At 59.1% G+C, this 16,869-nt stretch overlaps 1 protein-coding gene across 1 annotated transcript in view; it reads right to left on the bottom strand.

Annotated features, from left to right (window-relative positions):
• Nucleotides 1-16,869, bottom strand: part of KDM5C (lysine demethylase 5C) — a 57,008-nt gene that overhangs the window by 22,123 nt on the left and 18,016 nt on the right. The window contains exons 11-16 of the mRNA XM_071419455.1: nucleotides 15,370-15,528; nucleotides 12,079-12,260; nucleotides 8,383-8,545; nucleotides 8,179-8,298; nucleotides 3,000-3,194; nucleotides 300-481 (exon numbers count right to left, since the gene is read on the bottom strand). Coding sequence (XP_071275556.1) covers nucleotides 300-481; nucleotides 3,000-3,194; nucleotides 8,179-8,298; nucleotides 8,383-8,545; nucleotides 12,079-12,260; nucleotides 15,370-15,528 — 1,001 coding nt within the window. The remainder of the gene's footprint in view (nucleotides 1-299; nucleotides 482-2,999; nucleotides 3,195-8,178; nucleotides 8,299-8,382; nucleotides 8,546-12,078; nucleotides 12,261-15,369; nucleotides 15,529-16,869) is intronic.

Raw genomic sequence — 16,869 nt, 5'->3', positions numbered from 1 at the left:
CCCATTTTAACCCCCCCAAACCCCATTTAAACCCCCTCTAAACCCCATTTAAGCCCCCCCAAACCCCATTTAAACCCTCCAGACCCCATTCAAACTCCCCCCAACCCCTCTCCAAACCCCATTTTAACCCCCCAAACCCCATCCAAACCCCCCCAAACCCCATTCAAACCCCCCCAAACCCCATTTTAACCCCCCCAAACCCCATTCAAACTCTACCCAACCCCCCAAACCCCATTTTAACCCCCCCAAACCCCATTTAAACCCCCCCAAACCCCATTCTCACCCCCCCAGGGCCCCACCTGAGGTACTGCTTGCTGCGGGGGCACTTGCAGAGGTCGTCCATGTGGTAGAGGCAGACGAGGCCCTGGGGGCAGTCGTAGCAGGCCAGGGCAGACAGGAAACACGTGGTCTTGCACTTGTCACACTGCCTCTCATCGTCGGGCAGCAGCTCAAAGGCCTCGCGCTCGGCCTCCGTGATGCCCTGGGGGGGCAGGAAAATGCACATCAGAACCCCCCCGTGGGGATTTTGGGGTGTTCTCAGTGCCCTCAATCCCTTCATGATGCTCTGAGAGGGATAAAAATCCCTCCTGTAGCTCCAGCCCTTCCTGCTCTGTCTCCATGATGCCCTGAGAGGGCAGGAAAACCAACATCAGACCCTGCTCATAGAGATTTTGGGGTGTTCTCAGTGCCCCCAATCCCTCCATGATGCTCTAAGAGGGATAAAAATTCTGTCAGATCCCCCCCATGGAGATTTTGGGGTGTTCTCAGCGCCCCCAATCCCTCCATGATGCTCTGAAAGGGATAAAAATCCCTCCTGTAGCTCCAGCCCTTCCTGCTCTGCCTCCGTGATGCCCTGGGGGGGCAAAAAAACCAACATCAGAACCCCCCCGTGGGGATTTTGGGGTGTTCTCAGCACCTCCAAACTGTTCATGATGCTCTGAGAGGGATAAAAATCCCTCCTGTAGCTCCAACCCTTCCTGCTCTGCCCCCATTATGTCCTGGGGGGGGCAAAAAAAACCAACATCAGACCCCCCCATGGAGATTTTGGGGTGTTCTCAGTGCCCCCAAACTGTTCATGATCCGCTCAAAGAGATAAAAATTCCCCCACATTTCCCTCTGTAGCTCCAGCCCTTCCTGCTCTGCCTCCATGATGCCCTGGGGGGCCAAAAAACCCAACATCAGACCCTGCTCATGGAGAGTTTGGGGTGTTCTCAGTGCCCACAATCCCTTCATGATGCTCTGAGAGGGATAAAAATCCCCCCTGTGGCTCCAGCCCTTCCTGCTCTGCCTCCGTTATGTCCTAGGGGAGCAGAAAAATGCACATCAGAACCCCCCCGTGGGGATTTTGGGGTGTTCTCAGTGCCCCCAATCCCTTCATGATGCCCTGAGAGGGATAAAAATCCCTCCTGTAGCTCCAACCCTTCCTGCTTTGCCTCCATTATGCCCTGGGGGGGTAGAAAAAAGGACATTAGAACCCCCCTATGGAGATTTTGGGGTGTTCTCAGCACGCCCAAACTGTTCATGATCCACTCAAAGAGATAAAAATTCCCCCACATTTCCCTCCTGTAGCTCCAACCCCTCCTGCTCTGCCTCCGTGATGCCCTGGGGGGGCAGGAAAATGGAGATCAGACCCCCCCGTGGGGATTTTGGGGTGTTCTCAGTGCCCCCAATCCCTTCATGATCCCCTGAGGGTGACACAACCCCAACCCTCACCCCCTCCTCAGACTTTTTGGGGTGCCCCTAACACCCCTATAAACCCTTAGGGGTGGCACAATCACAACCCTCACCCCTTTCCCAGAGCTTTTGGGGTGCCCCTAACACCCTCAGTACCCCCATAACCCCTTAAGGGTGACACAACCACAACCCTCACCCCCTCCTTGGGGATTTTGGGGTGCCCCTAACACCCCTATAAACCCTTAGGGGTGGCACAAACCCAACCCTCACCCCCTCCCCAGAGCTTTTGGGGTCCCCCCAGTAGCCCCTAACTCCTCTGGGACCTCCCAGGGGATCTTTTGGGGTGCCCCTAACACCCCCATAACCCCAAGGGCAGCACAACCACAACCCTCACCCCCCCCTCAGGGATTCTGGGGTGCCCCAAACACCCCTATAAACCCTTAGGGGTGACACAACCACAACCCTCACCCCCTCCTCAGAGCTTCTGGGGTGCCCCCAGCACCCCCAGTACCCCCATAACCCCTTAAGGGGGGCACAACCCCAACCCTCACCCCCTCCTCAGACTTTTTGGGGTGCCCAGTACCCCCATAACCCCCAAAGGGTGCCACAAACCCAACCCTCACCCCCTTCCCAGGGGTTTTGGGGTGCCCCTAACACCCCCAGTACCCCCATAATCCCCAACGGGTGACACAAACACAACCCTCACCCCTTTCCCAGAGCTTTTGGGGTGCCCCAACCCCTCCACAACCCCCTCAGGGTGGCACAACCACAACCCTCACCCCCTCCTCAGACTTTTTGGGGTGCCCCCAACAGCCCTATAAACCCTTAGGGGTGGCACAATCACCACCCTCACCCCTTTCCCAGAGCTTTTGGGGTGCCCAGTGCCCCCATAACCCCCCCTGAAAGAGGCACAAACACAACCCTCACCCCCTTCCCAGAGTTTTTGGGGTACCCCTAACACCCTCACCTCCTCCACAACCCCCTCAGGGTGACACAACCCCAACCCTCACCCCCTCCTCAGGGATTTGGGTTGCCCCCAACTACTCCATAACCCCCAAAGGGTGCCACAAACCCAACCCTCACCCCCTCCTCAGGGATTTTGGGGTACCCCTAACACCCCCAGTACCCCCATAACCCCCTCAGGGTGCCACAACCCCAACCCTCACCCCCTCCCCAGCCCTTCAGGTGCCCCCCAACCCCTCCACAACCCCCCAAAAACGCCACAACCCCCCCCTCCATCTCCCCCTACCCCTTCCCCCAACCATCCCCATTGTTGGGGGGCGCCCCCCACCCTCCCCCCCCCGTATTTTCGGGGGTGCCCCCACCTTCTCGAGCAGGGCCTTGCGCAGCTTGCGCTCCTCCTGCACGAGCACGAACATCTCCTTGTGCACGGCGGCCGCCAGGTTCAGGTCCAGCTTCTCGGGGCTGGCCGCCATCTTGCAGATCAGCTCCTCGTGCGAGAACACGCAGTAGCGGCGCAGGCGGCGATAGTGCTCGATGCACTGCCGGCCTGCGGGGAGCTGGGGGGAAAACGGGGGGTCAGGGGGGTCCCCAAAACCTGAGAGAGCCCCTGGACACCCTAAACACAGCCCTGAACCCATTGGAGTAACCCCAGTACTCAGACACCCCATAGACTTGTACTGGGTAGTGCTCGATGCACTGCCAGCCTGCGGGGAGCTGGGGGGAAAAACAGGGGTCAGGGGGGTCCCTAAAATCTGGGGGGACCCCTAAACACAGCCCTGAACCCAGCTGGGCTGAGCCCCCAAAGCTGGGATAGCCCAGTGCTCAGTGTAGTGCTCGAGGCACTGCCGGCCTGCGGGGAGCTGGGGGGAAAATGGGGGTCAGGGGGGTCCCCAAAACCCCTGGGACATCCTAAACACAGCCCTGAACCCAGTGGAGTAACCCCAGTGCTGATCCCCCAAAGCTGGGAACCCTCCCATAGCCCTGAACTGGGCAGTGCTTGATGCATCCCCTGCCTGTGGGGAGCTGAGGGGAAAATGGGGGCTCAGGGGGGTCCCCAAAACCTCAGAGACCCCCTAAACACAGCCCTGAACCCTGCTGGGCTGAGCCCCCAAAGCTGGGATAGCCCAGTGCTCAGACACCCCATAGCCCTGCACTGGGTAGTGCTCGATGCATCCCCTGCCTGTGGGGAGCTGAGGGGAAACGGGGGCTCAGGGGGGTCCCCAAAACCTCAGAGACCCCCTAAACACAGCCCTGAACCAAGCGGAGTAACCCCAGTGCTCAGACACCCCATAGACTTGTACTGGGTAGTGCTCGATGCACTGACAGCCTGCGGGGAGCTGGGGGGAAAACGGGGGGAAATGGGGGGTCAGGGGGGTCCCCAAAACCCCTGGGACACCCTAAACACAGCCCTGAACCCAGTGGGGTAACCCCAGTGCTGATCCCCCAAAGCTGGGATAGCCCAGTGCTCAGTGTAGTGCTCGATGCACTGCCGGCCCGCGGGGAGCTGGGGGAAAATGGGGGGAAGACGGGGGTCCCTAAGATCTGGGGGGACCCCTAAACACAGCCCTGAACCCAGCGGGGTAAGCCCAGGGCTGAGCCCCCAAAGCTGGGATAGCCCAGAACTCAGACACCCCATAGACACCCCATGCACTGCCGGCCCACGGGGAGCTGGGGGGAAAACGGGGGGAAATGGGGGGTCAGGGGGGTCCCCAAAACCTCAGAGACCCCCTAAACACAGCCCTGAACCAAGCGGAGTAACCCCAGTGCTCAGACACCCCATAGACTTGTACTGGGTAGTGCTCGATGCACTGACGGCCTGCGGGGAGCTGGGGGGAAAACGGGGGGTCAGGGGGGTCCCTAAAATCTGGGGGGACCCCCTGGACACCCTAAACACAGCCCTGAACCCAGCTGGGTAACCCCAGTGCTCAGACACCCCATAGACTTGTACTGGGTAGTGCTCGATGCACTGCCGGCCTGCGGGGAGCTGGGGGGAAATGGGGGGTCAGGGGGGTCCCCAAAACCTCAGAGAGCCCCTAAACACAGCCCTGAACCCAGCTGAACCCCCAAACTTGGGAACCCTCCCATAGACTTGTACTGGGTAGTGCTCGATGCACTGCTGGCCTGCAGGGAGCTGGGGGAAAATGGGGGGTCAGGGGGCTCAGGGGGGTCCCCGAAATCTGGGGGGACCCCTAAACACAGCCCTGAATCCAGTGGAGTAACCCCAGGGCTGAGCCCCCAAAGCTGGGATAGCACAGAACTCAGTGTAGTGCCTGGATAGTGCTCGATGCACTGCCGGCCTGCAGGGAGCTGGGGGGAAAATGGGGGGTCAGGGGGGTCCCCAAAACCCCTGGGACATCCTAAACACAGCCCTGAACCCAGCGGGGTAAGCCCAGTGCTCAGACACCCCATAGACTTGTATTGGGTAGTGCTCGATGCACTGCCGGCCTGCGGGGAGCTGGGGGGAAAACGGGGGGAAATGGGGGGTCAGGGGGGTCCCCAAAACCTCAGAGACCCCCTAAACACAGCCCTGAACCCAGCTGGGCTGAGCCCCCAAAGCTGGGATAGCCCAGTGCTCAGTGTAGTGCCTGGATAGTGCTCGATGCACTGCCGGCCCGCGGGGAGCTGGGGGGAAAATGGGGGGTCAGGGGGGTCCCCAAAACCCCTGGGACACCCTAAACACAGCCCTGAACCCAGTGGGGTAACCCCAGTGCTGATCCCCCAAAGCTGGGATAGCCCAGTGCTCAGTGTAGTGCTCGATGCACTGCCGGCCCGCGGGGAGCTGGGGGAAAATGGGGGGAAGACGGGGGTCCCTAAGATCTGGGGGGACCCCTAAACACAGCCCTGAACCCAGTGGGGTAAGCCCAGGGCTGAGCCCCCAAAGCTGGGATAGCCCAGAACTCAGACACCCCATAGACACCCCATGCACTGCCGGCCCACGGGGAGCTGGGGGGAAAACGGGGAGAAATGGGGGGTCAGGGGGGTCCCCAAAACCTCAGAGACCCCCTAAACACAGCCCTGAACCAAGCAGGGTAACCCCAGTGCTCAGACACCCCATAGACTTGTACTGGGTAGTGCTCGATGCACTGCCGGCCTGCAGGGAGCTGGGGGAAAATGGGGGGTCAGGGGGGTCCCCAAAACCCCTGGGACACCCTAAACACAGCCCTGAACCCATTGGAGTAACCCACACAGCCCTGAACCCAGTGGGGTAACCCCAGGGCTGATCCCTCAAAGCTGGGATAGCCCAGAACTCAGACACCCCATAGACTTGTAGTGGGTAGTGCTCAATGCACTGCTGGCCCGCGGGGAGCTGGGGGGAAAATGGGGGGTCAGGGGGGTCCCCAAAACCCCTGGGACACCCTAAACACAGCCCTGAACCCAGTGGGGTAACCCCAGTGCTGAACCCACAAAGCTGGGATAGCCCAGGGCTCAGTGTAGTGCTCGATGCACTGCCGGCCTGCGGGGAGCTGGGGGAAAAACGGGGGGAAATGGGGGCTCAGGGGGGTCCCCAAAATCTGGGGGGACCCCTAAACACAGCCCTGAACCCAGCTGGGTAACCCCAGGGCTGATCCCCCAAAGCTGGGATAGCCCAGTGCTCAGTGTAGTGCTCGATGCACTGCCGGCCCGCGGGGAGCTGGGGGAAAATGGGGGGAAGACGGGGGTCCCTAAGATCTGGGGGGACCCCTAAACACAGCCCTGAACCCAGCGGGGTAAGCCCAGGGCTGAGCCCCCAAAGCTGGGATAGCCCAGAACTCAGACACCCCATAGCCCTGTACTGGGTACACTCGATGCACTGCCGGCCTGCGGGGAGCTGGGGGGAAAACGGGGGGAAATGGGGGGTCAGGGGGGTCCCCAAAACATGGGGGGACCCCTAAACACAGCCCTGAACCCAGTGGGGTAAGCCCAGGGCTGAGCCCCCAAAGCTGGGGTACCCCAGAACTCAGACACCCCATAGACTTGTATTGGGTAGTGCTCAATGCATCCCCTGCCTGTGGGAAGCTGGGGGGAAATGGGGGCTCAGGGGGGTCCCCAAAACCTGGGGGCACCCCTAAACACAGCCCTGAACAGATCTCAGCACCCCCAAACCCGGGGAACCCCTCCCATAGCCCTGACCTGGGCAGTGCTCCATGCACCCCCTACCTGTGGGGGCTCCCCAAAACGGGGCCCAGAATATTCTGAATATTCTGGATATTTTCCTTCCCTCCCCAGGTGCATTTTCCACCCCCTCAGGTACTTTCTGTGCCCCTCCAAGCACATTTTGTGTCCCCCTGAATTTTCTTTTCCTTCCTTTCTCCACCCTCAAATTTCCCCATTTCCCTCTTTGCGCTCCCTGAGTTTTTTTTGCTGATTCCCCCCAGGTATTTCTGTTTATTTTTCTACCCCCCAGGTATTTCTTTTACCCCTTCAGGTACTTTTGTGCCCCTCCAAACACATTTTATGCCTCCAGAATTTTACCTTCTCCTTTTCTTTTCCTTCCTTCCTCCACCCTCAAATTTCCCCATTTCCCTCTTTACCTTCCCCAATTTTTTTTGTTGATTCCCCCAGGTTTTTCTCTGCCCCCCAGGTTTATTTTTATGCCTCCTCAGGTACTTTCTATGCCACTCCAAACACATTTTATGCCTCCAGAATTTTGGCTTCTCCTTTTCTTTTCCTTCCTTTCTCCACCCTCAAATTTCCCCATTCCCCCGTAAATTTTTCTTCGCCCTCCTCCGCTTTCTTCCTTGATTCCCCCATGTATTTTCTGCCTCCCCAGGGACATTTTCTGCCTCCCCAGGTATTTCTTCTACTCCTTCAAGCACATTTTCTGCCCCTCCAAGCACATTTTGTGCCCCACTCAATTTTGGCTTCTCCTTTTCTTTTCCTTCCTTTCTCCACCCTCAATTTTCCCCATTTCCCTCTTTGCACTCCCCAATTTTTTTGCTGATTCCCCCAGGTATTTCTCTGCCCCCCAGGCAATTTTGTGCCCCTCCAATCACATTTTATGCCTCCAGAATTTTACCTTCTCCTCTTCCTTTCCTTCCTTCCTCCACCCTCAATTTTCGCCGTTCCCCCGTAAATTTTTCTTCGCCCTCCTCCGCTTTCTTTGTTGATTCCCCCAGATATTTTCTGCCTCCCCAGGTATTTTTTCTCCCCCTTCAGCCACTTTTGTGCCCCTCCAAGCACATTTTGTGCCCCACTCAATTTTGGCTTCTCCTTTTCTTTTCCTTCCTTTCCCCACCCTCAAATTTCCCTGTTTTCCCATAAATTTTTCTTTGCCCTTCCCTGTTTTTCTTTGTTGATTCCCCCAGATATTCTCTGCCTCCCCAGGTATTTTTTCTCCCCGTTCATGTACCTTCTATGCCCCTCCAAGCACATTTCATGCCTCCAGAATTTTACCTTCTCCTCTTCTTTTCCTCCCTCCTCCCCCCTCAAATTTCCCTGTATTCCCATAAATTTTTCTTCGCCCTCCTCCGCTTTCTTCCTTGATTCCCCCGTGCATTTTCTGCCTCCCCAGGTGAATTTTCTGCCCCTCCCAGGGTATTTTGGAGCCCCCCCCGAGCTCACCCAGTCAGCCGTGCAGAAGTTGACGGCCTCAGCAAAGTTGTAGCCCTGGTTGAAGCCGCTGTGGTAGGCGCGGGGGAAGGTGATGACGAACTCGCCTGCGCATTGGTTGGTCCGGACCACCTGGGGGCGCACCTGAGCTCAGCGCCGGCCTCGGGAGGGGGGGACAGGGCTGGGGACAGGGGATGGGGACGGCCCCAAACTCACGGGGACGCCGTGGGCCATGAGGGTGTTGGGGTTCATGAGGGTGACGAGCTGGTGCAGGAGGTCGGGCTGGCTCTCGAACAGCTCCGGCGTCAGCTTCTTCATCACCTCCTCCAGGTGCTCGGCCGCGAACGACGGGACCCCGTACCAGGTCTTGGGCTCGCCCCTGGGGGTGGGGGACACCCCAAAAACCTCCTTAGTCCAGCCTAAAAATCTCCTCATTCCACCCCAAAAACCTCATCCCACCCCGTACCAGGTCTTGGGCTCGCCCCTGGGGGAGAGGGAGAGCCGAAAAACCTCCTTATTGCATCCTAAAAACCTCCTCATCTCACCCCAAAAACCTCCTTAGTGCATCCTAAAAACCTCCTCATCCCACCCCAAAAACCTCCTTATTCTATCATAAAAACCTCATCCCATCCCAAAAACTTCCTCATCCCATTCTGTACCGCCCCAAAAATCTCCTCATCTCACCCCAAAAACCTCCTTAGTCCAGCCTAAAAACCACCTTATTCCATCCTAAACACCTCCTCATCCCACCCCGTACCAGGTCTTGGGCTCGCCCCTGGGGTGAGGGACACCCCAAAAACCTCCTAATCCATCCTAAAAACCTTCTCATTCCACCCCAAAAACCTCCTTATTCTATCCTAAAAACCTCCCTATTCTATCCTAAAAACCTCCTTAGTGCATCCTAAAAACCTCCCTATTCCATCCCAAAAACCTCCTTATTCTATCCCAAAAACCTCCTCATCTCACCCCAAAAACCTCCTTATTACACCCCAAAAACCTCCTTATTCCATCCTAAAAACCTCCTTATTCTATCCTAAAAACCTCGTTATTCTATCTTAAAAACCTGCCTATTCCATCCTAAAAACCTCCTCATTCCACCCTAACAACCTCCTTATTCTATCCTAAAAATTTCACCATCCCACCCCGTACCAGGTCTTGGGCTCACCCCTGGGGTGGGGGACACCCCAAAAACCTCCTTAGTCCATCCTAAAAACCTCCTTAGTCCATCCTAAAAACCTCCTTATTCTATCCTAAAAACCTCCCTATTCCATCCTAAAAACCTCCTCATCTCACCCCAAAAACCTCCTTATTCTATCCTAAAAACCTCCTTAGTCCAGCCTAAAAACCTCCTTAGTCCAGCCTAAAAACCTCCTGATCCCATTCTGTACCGCCCCAAAAACCTCCTCGTCCCACCCCAAAAACCTCCTTATTCCATCATAAAACCCTCCTCATCCCATTCTGTACTGCCCGAAAAACTTCCTCATCCCACCCCAAAAACCTCATCCCACCCCCTACCAGGTCTTGGGCTCGCCCCTGGGGTGGGGAACACCCCAAAAACCTCCTTAGTCCAGCCTAAAAACCTTCTTATCCCACCCCAAAAACCTCCTTATTCTATCCTAAAAACCTCCTCATCCCACCCCGTACTAGGTCTTGGGCTCAGCCCTGGGGTGGGGGACACCCCAAAAACCTCCTAATCCATCCTAAAAACCTCCTGATCCATCCTAAAAACCTCCTCATTCCACCCCAAAAACCTCCTTAGTCCATCCTAAAAATTTCATCTTCCCACCCCATACCAGGTCTTGGGCTCGCCCCTGGGTGTGGGAGACCCCAAAAACCTCCTAATCCATCCTAAAAACCTTCTTATCCCACCCAAAAACCTCCTTATTGCATCCTAAAAACCTCCTTATTGCATCCTAAAAACCTCCTTATTCTATCCCAAAAACCTCCTTATTCTATCATAAAAACCTTCTCATCCCACCCCAAAAACCTCCTTATTCCATCCTAAAAGTTTCATCATCCCACCCCAAAAACCTCCTCATCCCATTCTGTACCACCCCAAAAATCTCCTCATCCCACCCCTTACCAGGTCTTGGGCTCTCCCCTGGGGTGAGGGACACCCCAAATCTGCTCCTCCCGACCCCCAAATACCCCACACTCGCCCCTGGACACCCAAAATCACCCCAAAGTCGCTCCCCAAGTGCCCCAAATGCCCCAAAATTTGCCCCTCTGTCCCCCCAGACACCCCCTAAATGCCCCCAAACACCCCAAAGTCACTGCCCTGGCTCCCCAGACACCCCCTAAATGCCCCCCAAACACCCCTGAAACACCCCAAAGTCACTGCCCTGATCCCCCAAATGCCCCCAAACACCTCTAAGTCGCCCCTCTGGCCCCCCAGACACCCCTAAATGCCCCAGAGTTGCCCCTAAATGCCCCCAGCCACCCCCAAAATGCCCCAAAGTTGGCCCCGAAGTTGCCCCCAAATGCCCCAAGGTTGCCCCTCTGGCCCCCCAGACACCCCCTAAATGCCCCCCAGACACCCCCAAAATTGCCCTAAAATGCCCCGAAGTTGTCCCCAAGGGCCCCCCAGCCACCCCCTAAATGCCCCAAAGCTGCCCCTCTGTCCACCCAGACACCCCCAAATGCCCCCCAGACACCCCCAAAATTGCCCCCAATGCCCCAAAGTTGCCCCAAATGCCCCTGGGTGCCCCAAATGCCCCAAAGCTGCCCCTAAATGTCCCAAAGCTGCCCCTAAATGCCCCCCAGACACCCCCAAAACTGCCCCCAAATACCCCGAAGTTGCCCCCAAATGCCCCGAAGTTGCCCCGAAGTTGCCCCAAATGCCCCAAAGCTGCCCCAAATGCCCCTGGGTGCCCCCAAATGCCCCAAAGCTGCCCCAAATGCCCCCCAGCCACCCCCTAAATGCCCCGAAGTTGCCCCCAAATGCCCCCCAGACACCCCCAAAATTGCCCCCAAATGCCCCGAAGTTGCCCCAAAGCTGCCCCCAGATATGCCTTAAATGCCCCCCAGACACCCCTAAATGCCCCCCAGCCACCCCCAAATGCCCCAAAGTTGGCCCCGAAGTTGCCCCTAAATGCCCCAAAGTTGCCCCTAAATGCTCCCCAGACACTCCCAAAATTGCCCCCAAATGCCCCTGGGTGCCCCAAATGCCCCAAAGTTGCCCCAAATGCCCCAAAGCTGCCCCCAATGCCCCTGGGTGCCCCAAATGCCCCAAAGTTGCCCCAAATGCCCCAAAGCTGGCCCCAATGCCCCTGGGTGCCCCCAAATGCCCCAAAGTTGCCCCAAATGCCCCCAGACACCCCTGAAATTGCCCCCAAATGCCCCGAAGTTGCCCCGAAGTTGCCCCAAATGCCCCAAAGTTGCCCCCAAATGCCCCAAAGTTGCCCCAAATGCCCCCCAGACACCCCCGAAATTGCCCCCAAATGCCCCGAAGTTGCCCCAAATTTGCCCCCAATGCCCCAAAGTTGCCCCAAATTTGCCCCCAATGCCCCTGGGTGCCCCCAATGCTTCAAAGTTGCCCCCAAATGCCCCAAAGTTGCCCCAAATGCCCCTGGGTGCCCCCAAAAGCCCCAAATTTGCCCCCAATGCCCCCGGGGTGCCCTGAATGCCCTGAAGTTGCCCCAAATGCCCCAAAGTGGCCCCCAAATGCCCCCCAGACACCCCCCAAATGCCCCGAAGTTGCCCCCAAATGCCCCAAAGTTGCCCCTCTGGCACCCCAGCCACCCCCTAAATGCCCCCCAGCCACCCCCTAAATGCCCCTGGGTGCCCCCAAATGCCCCCCAGACACCCCCGAAATTGCCCCCAAATGCCCCGAAGTTGCCCCAAATTTGCCCCCAATGCCCCAAAGTTGCCCCAAATGCCCCAAAGCCGCCCCCAATGCCCCTGGGTGCCCACCAGTGGAGGTAGTTGATGGAGTAGCTCCAGTGGTCCTCGATGTGCCAGCAGAAGGCTGAGAACACCATGCCCACGTAGAGCCAGGGCACCTTCATGCCCGAGATGTCGGCGTTGATGTGGCACAGCACCGACTGCTGCAGCACCGGCATCACGTTCAGGTTCCAGCCGCTGCCAGCGTACTCCTGGGGACACCCGGGACAGGGTCACCCAGGGGAGGGGGACACAGGGGACAGACAGGGTCACCGGGGGACATGGGGACACACAGGGGACAGACAGGGTCACCGGGGGACATGGGGACACACAGGGACAGACAGGGTCACCAGGGGACATGGGGACAGCCAGGGGACAGGGTCACCAGGGGACATAGGGACACACAGGGGACAGCCAGGGGACACCGAGGGGATGGGGACAGCCAAGGGGACATGGGGACACCGAGGGGATGGGGACACACAGGGGACAGGGTCACCAGGGGATGGGGACAGCCAGGGATGGGGACACCCGGGACAGGGTCACCCAGGGGAGGGGGACACACAGGGGACATGGGGGCACCCAGGGGATGGGGACAGCCAGGGGACAGGGTCACCGGGGGACATGGGGACACACAGGGGACATGGGGACACACAGGGGACAGACAGGGGACACCAGGGGACATGGGGACAGCCAGGGGACAGGGTCACCGGGGGACATGGGGACAGCCAGGGGGACATGGGGACACACAGGGGATGGGGACACCCAGGGGACATGGGGACACTGAGGGGACATGGGGACACTGAGGGGATGGGGACAGACAGGGGACAGGGTCACCGGGTGACATGGGGACAGGGTCACCGGGGGACATGGGGACACTGAGGGGACATGGGGACACTGAGGGGACATGGGGACAGCCAGGGGGACATGGGGACACTGAGGGGACATGGGGACACTGAGGGGACATGGGGACAGCCAGGGGACAGGGACACCCAGGGGAGGGGACACACAGGGAATGGGGACACACAGGGAATGGGGACACTGAGGGATGGATGGGGACACCCAGGGAATGGGGACACCCGGGGAATGGGGACACACAGGGGACATGGGGACACCGAGGGGATGGGGACAGCCAGGGGACATGGGGACACTGAGGGGACATGGGGACACCGAGGGGATGGGGACACCGGGGACATGGGGACACACAGGGGATGGGGACACCCGGGGGACACCCAGGGGACAGGGTCACCGGGGGACATGGGGACATTGAGGGGACATGGGGACACACGGGGAATGGGGACACCCAGGGGACAGCGTCACCCAGGCACAGGGACACCAAGGGGACACGGGGACAGTATCACCAGGGGACACGGGGACACTGAGGGGACACGGGGACGGTGTCACCCAGGGGATGGGGAGATCGAGGGGACACTGAGGTGACAGTATCCCCCTGGTGGGGTGACACTGTCCCTGGCCAGAGGTGACAATGCCCCTGTCACTGCCCCCAGTGGGGTGACAATGTCCCTGGCAGTGTCCCCCCAGGGGAGGTGACAATTCCCCCTGGCGGGAGCGACGCTGTCCCCACTGTCCCACCTCCTCCTCAGGGAAGGTGACACCGTCCCTGTGACAATGCCCTGGGGGAGGTGGCACTGTCCCCAATGTCCCCACTGTCCCCAGTGTCCCCATTGTCCCCAGTGTCCCCATTGTCCCCAGTGTCCCCAGTGTCCCCAGCATCCCCACTGTCCCCATTGTCCCCATTGTCCCCAATGTCCCCACTGTCCCCATTGTCCCTGGTGTCCCCACTGTCCCCACTGTCCCCAATGTCCCCATTGTCCCCACTGTCCCCATTGTCCCCACTGTCCCCAGCATCCCCAATGTCCCCATTGTCCCCATTGTCCCCATTGTCCCCAGTGTCCCCACTGTCCCCAGTGTCCCCATTGTCCCCAGTGTCCCCATTGTCCCCAACGTCCCCAGTGTCCCCAGTGTCCCCAGTGTCCCCAATGTCCCCAGCGTCCCCATTGTCCCCAGTGTCCCCATTGTCCCCACTGTCCCCAATGTCCCCACTGTCCCCAGCATCCCCAATGTCCCCATTGTCCCCATTGTCCCCATTGTCCCCAGCGTCCCCAGCGTCCCCAGCGTCCCCAATGTCCCCACTGTCCCCACTGTCCCCAGTGTCCCCATTGTCCCCAATGTCCCCAGCGTCCCCATTGTCCCCAGTGTCCCCAGTGTCCCCAGTGTCCCCACTGTCCCCAATGTCCCCAGTGTCCCCAGCGTCCCCAATGTCCCCATTGTCCCCAGTGTCCCCATTGTCCCCACTGTCCCCACTGTCCCCACTGTCCCCAGTGTCCCCAGCGTCCCCAATGTCCCCATTGTCCCCATTGTCCCCAATGTCCCCACTGTCCCCATTGTCCCTGGTGTCCCCACTGTCCCCACTGTCCCCATTGTCCCTGGTGTCCCCACTGTCCCCATTGTCCCCAGTGTCCCCATTGTCCCCAGCATCCCCAGCGTCCCCATTGTCCCCAGCGTCCCCATTGTCCCCAGCGTCCCCATTGTCCCCAGTGTCCCTACTGTCCCCATTGTCCCCAATGTCCCCACTGTCCCCACTGTCCCCAGTGTCCCCAGCGTCCCCAATGTCCCCATTGTCCCCAGTGTCCCCATTGTCCCCACTGTCCCCATTGTCCCCATTGTCCCCAGCGTCCCCATTGTCCCCAATGTCCCCAGTGTCCTCATTGTCCCCACTGTCCCCAGTGTCCCCAATGTCCCCACTGTCCCCAATGTCCCCAGCGTCCCCAGTGTCCCCAATGTCCCCAGCGTCCCCAATGTCCCCAGCGTCCCCATTGTCCCCACTGTCTCCACTGTCCCCAATGTCCCCAGTGTCCCCACTGTCCCCATTGTCCCCATTGTCCCCACTGTCCCCATTGTCCCCACTGTCCCCATTGTCCCCAATGTCCCCATTGTCCCCATTGTCCCCAATGTCCCCAGCATCCCCAATGTCCCCATTGTCCCCATTGTCCCCAGCATCCCCACTGTCCCCAGCATCCCCAATGTCCCCAATGTCCTTAATGTCCCCAGTGTCCCCACTGTCCCCAATGTCCCCAGTGTCCCCATTGTCCCCATTGTCCCCAGCATCCCCAGTGTCCCCAGTGTCCCCAATGTCCCCATTGTCCCCAGTGTCCCCATTGTCCCCAGCTCACCCCTGTGCTGGATGAGCAGCAGCAGCAGGCACAGCCCCAGTGTCCCCACTGTCCCCATTGTCCCCAGCATCCCCAGCGTCCCCAATGTCCCCACTGTCCCCCATGTCCCCACTGTCCCCAGTGTCCCCACCTCCTCCTCGGGGGACAGGCGCCGTTTGCCGTCGCGCACGGGGAAGCCGGAGCCGAACTCCTTGGAGTGGATGTCGGCGCCGTACTCCACGGTCACGTCCTCCTCGATGCTGTTCACCAGGCGCCAGAACTCCTTCTCCACCAGCTCCGTGGGCACCATCTGCGGGCAGGGGGCATTTTGGGGGCATTTGGGGGCATTTTGGGGGGATTTGGGGGTTTCTGGGGGGATTTGGGGGCATTTTGGGGGTTTTTAGGGGGATTTTGGGGCTGGTCACCAGGTGCCAGAACTCCCCCTCCACCAGCTCCATGGGGACCATCTCGGAGGGGATTTGGGGGCATTTTGGGGATGTCAGGGGGGATTTGAGGGGGTTTCTGGGGCATTTTGGGGGGATTTGGGGGTTTCTGGGGGGATTCTGGGGCATTTGGGGGGATTCTGGGGCATTTTGGGGGTATTTTGGCGCTGGTCACCAGGTGCCAGAACTCCTTCCCCACCAGCTCCATGGGCACCATCTGCGGGCAGGGGGCGTCAGGAGGGGTCAGGGAAGGGATTTGGGGGCATTTTGGGGGGATTTGGAGGGGATTCTGGGGAATTTTGGGGCTTTTTGGGGGGATTTGGGGGTTTCTGGGGGGCTTTTTGAAGGGATTTTGGGGCTGGTCACCAGGTACCAGAACTCCTCCTCCACCAGCTCCGTGGGCACCATCTGCGGGCAGGGGGCATTTTGGGAGGATTTGGGGGCTTTTTTGGGGGATTTGGGGGTTTTTGGCGGAGGTTTGGGGGGGTTTTGGGGGCATTTTGGGGGTATTTTGGCGCTGGTCACCAGGCGCCAGAACTCCTTCTCCACCAGCTCCGTGGGCACCATCTGTGGGCAGGGGGCATTTTGGGGCATTTGGAGGGGATTTGGAGGGGATTCTGGGGAATTTTGGGGGTTTTGGGGGGGATTTTGGGGTTTTCTTGGGGGATTTTGGGGCTGGTCACCAGGTGCCAGAACTCCCCCTCCACCAGCTCTGTGGGCACCATCTGCGGGCAGGGGGCGTCATGAGGGGATGTGGGGGCTTTTGGGGAGATTTGGGGGTATTTTCTGGGGATTTGGGGGGGATTCTGGGGCATTTTGGGGGGATTTGGGGGCATTTTGGGGTTTTCTTGGGGGATTTTGGAGCCGGTCACCAGGTACCAGAGCTCCGTGGGCATCATCTGTGGGCAGGGGGCGTCAGGAGGGATTGGGGAAGGGATTTGGGGGCTTTTGGGGGGGATTTGGGGGGGATTCTGGAGCATTTTGGGGGGATTTGGGGGCATTTTGGGGTTTTCTTGGGGGATTTTGGGGCTGGTCACCAGGCGCCAGAACTCCTTCTCCACCAGCTCCATGGGCACCATCTGTGGGCAGGGGGCATCAGGGGGGGATTTGGGGGCATTTTGTGGGAATTCTGGGGCATTTTGGGGGGATTTGGGGGCATTTTGGGGGGGATTTGGGGGCATTTGGGGGCTTTTTGGGGGAGGTTTGGG

This window comes from Agelaius tricolor, unplaced genomic scaffold, assembly GCF_023055355.1.
Source record: "Agelaius tricolor isolate 1412-34295 unplaced genomic scaffold, bAgeTri1.0.p SCAF_109, whole genome shotgun sequence".
NCBI lineage: Eukaryota > Metazoa > Chordata > Aves > Passeriformes > Icteridae > Agelaius > Agelaius tricolor.
Note: the sequence above shows the minus strand (reverse complement) of the source record. Positions and strands in the feature narration are given on the sequence as shown.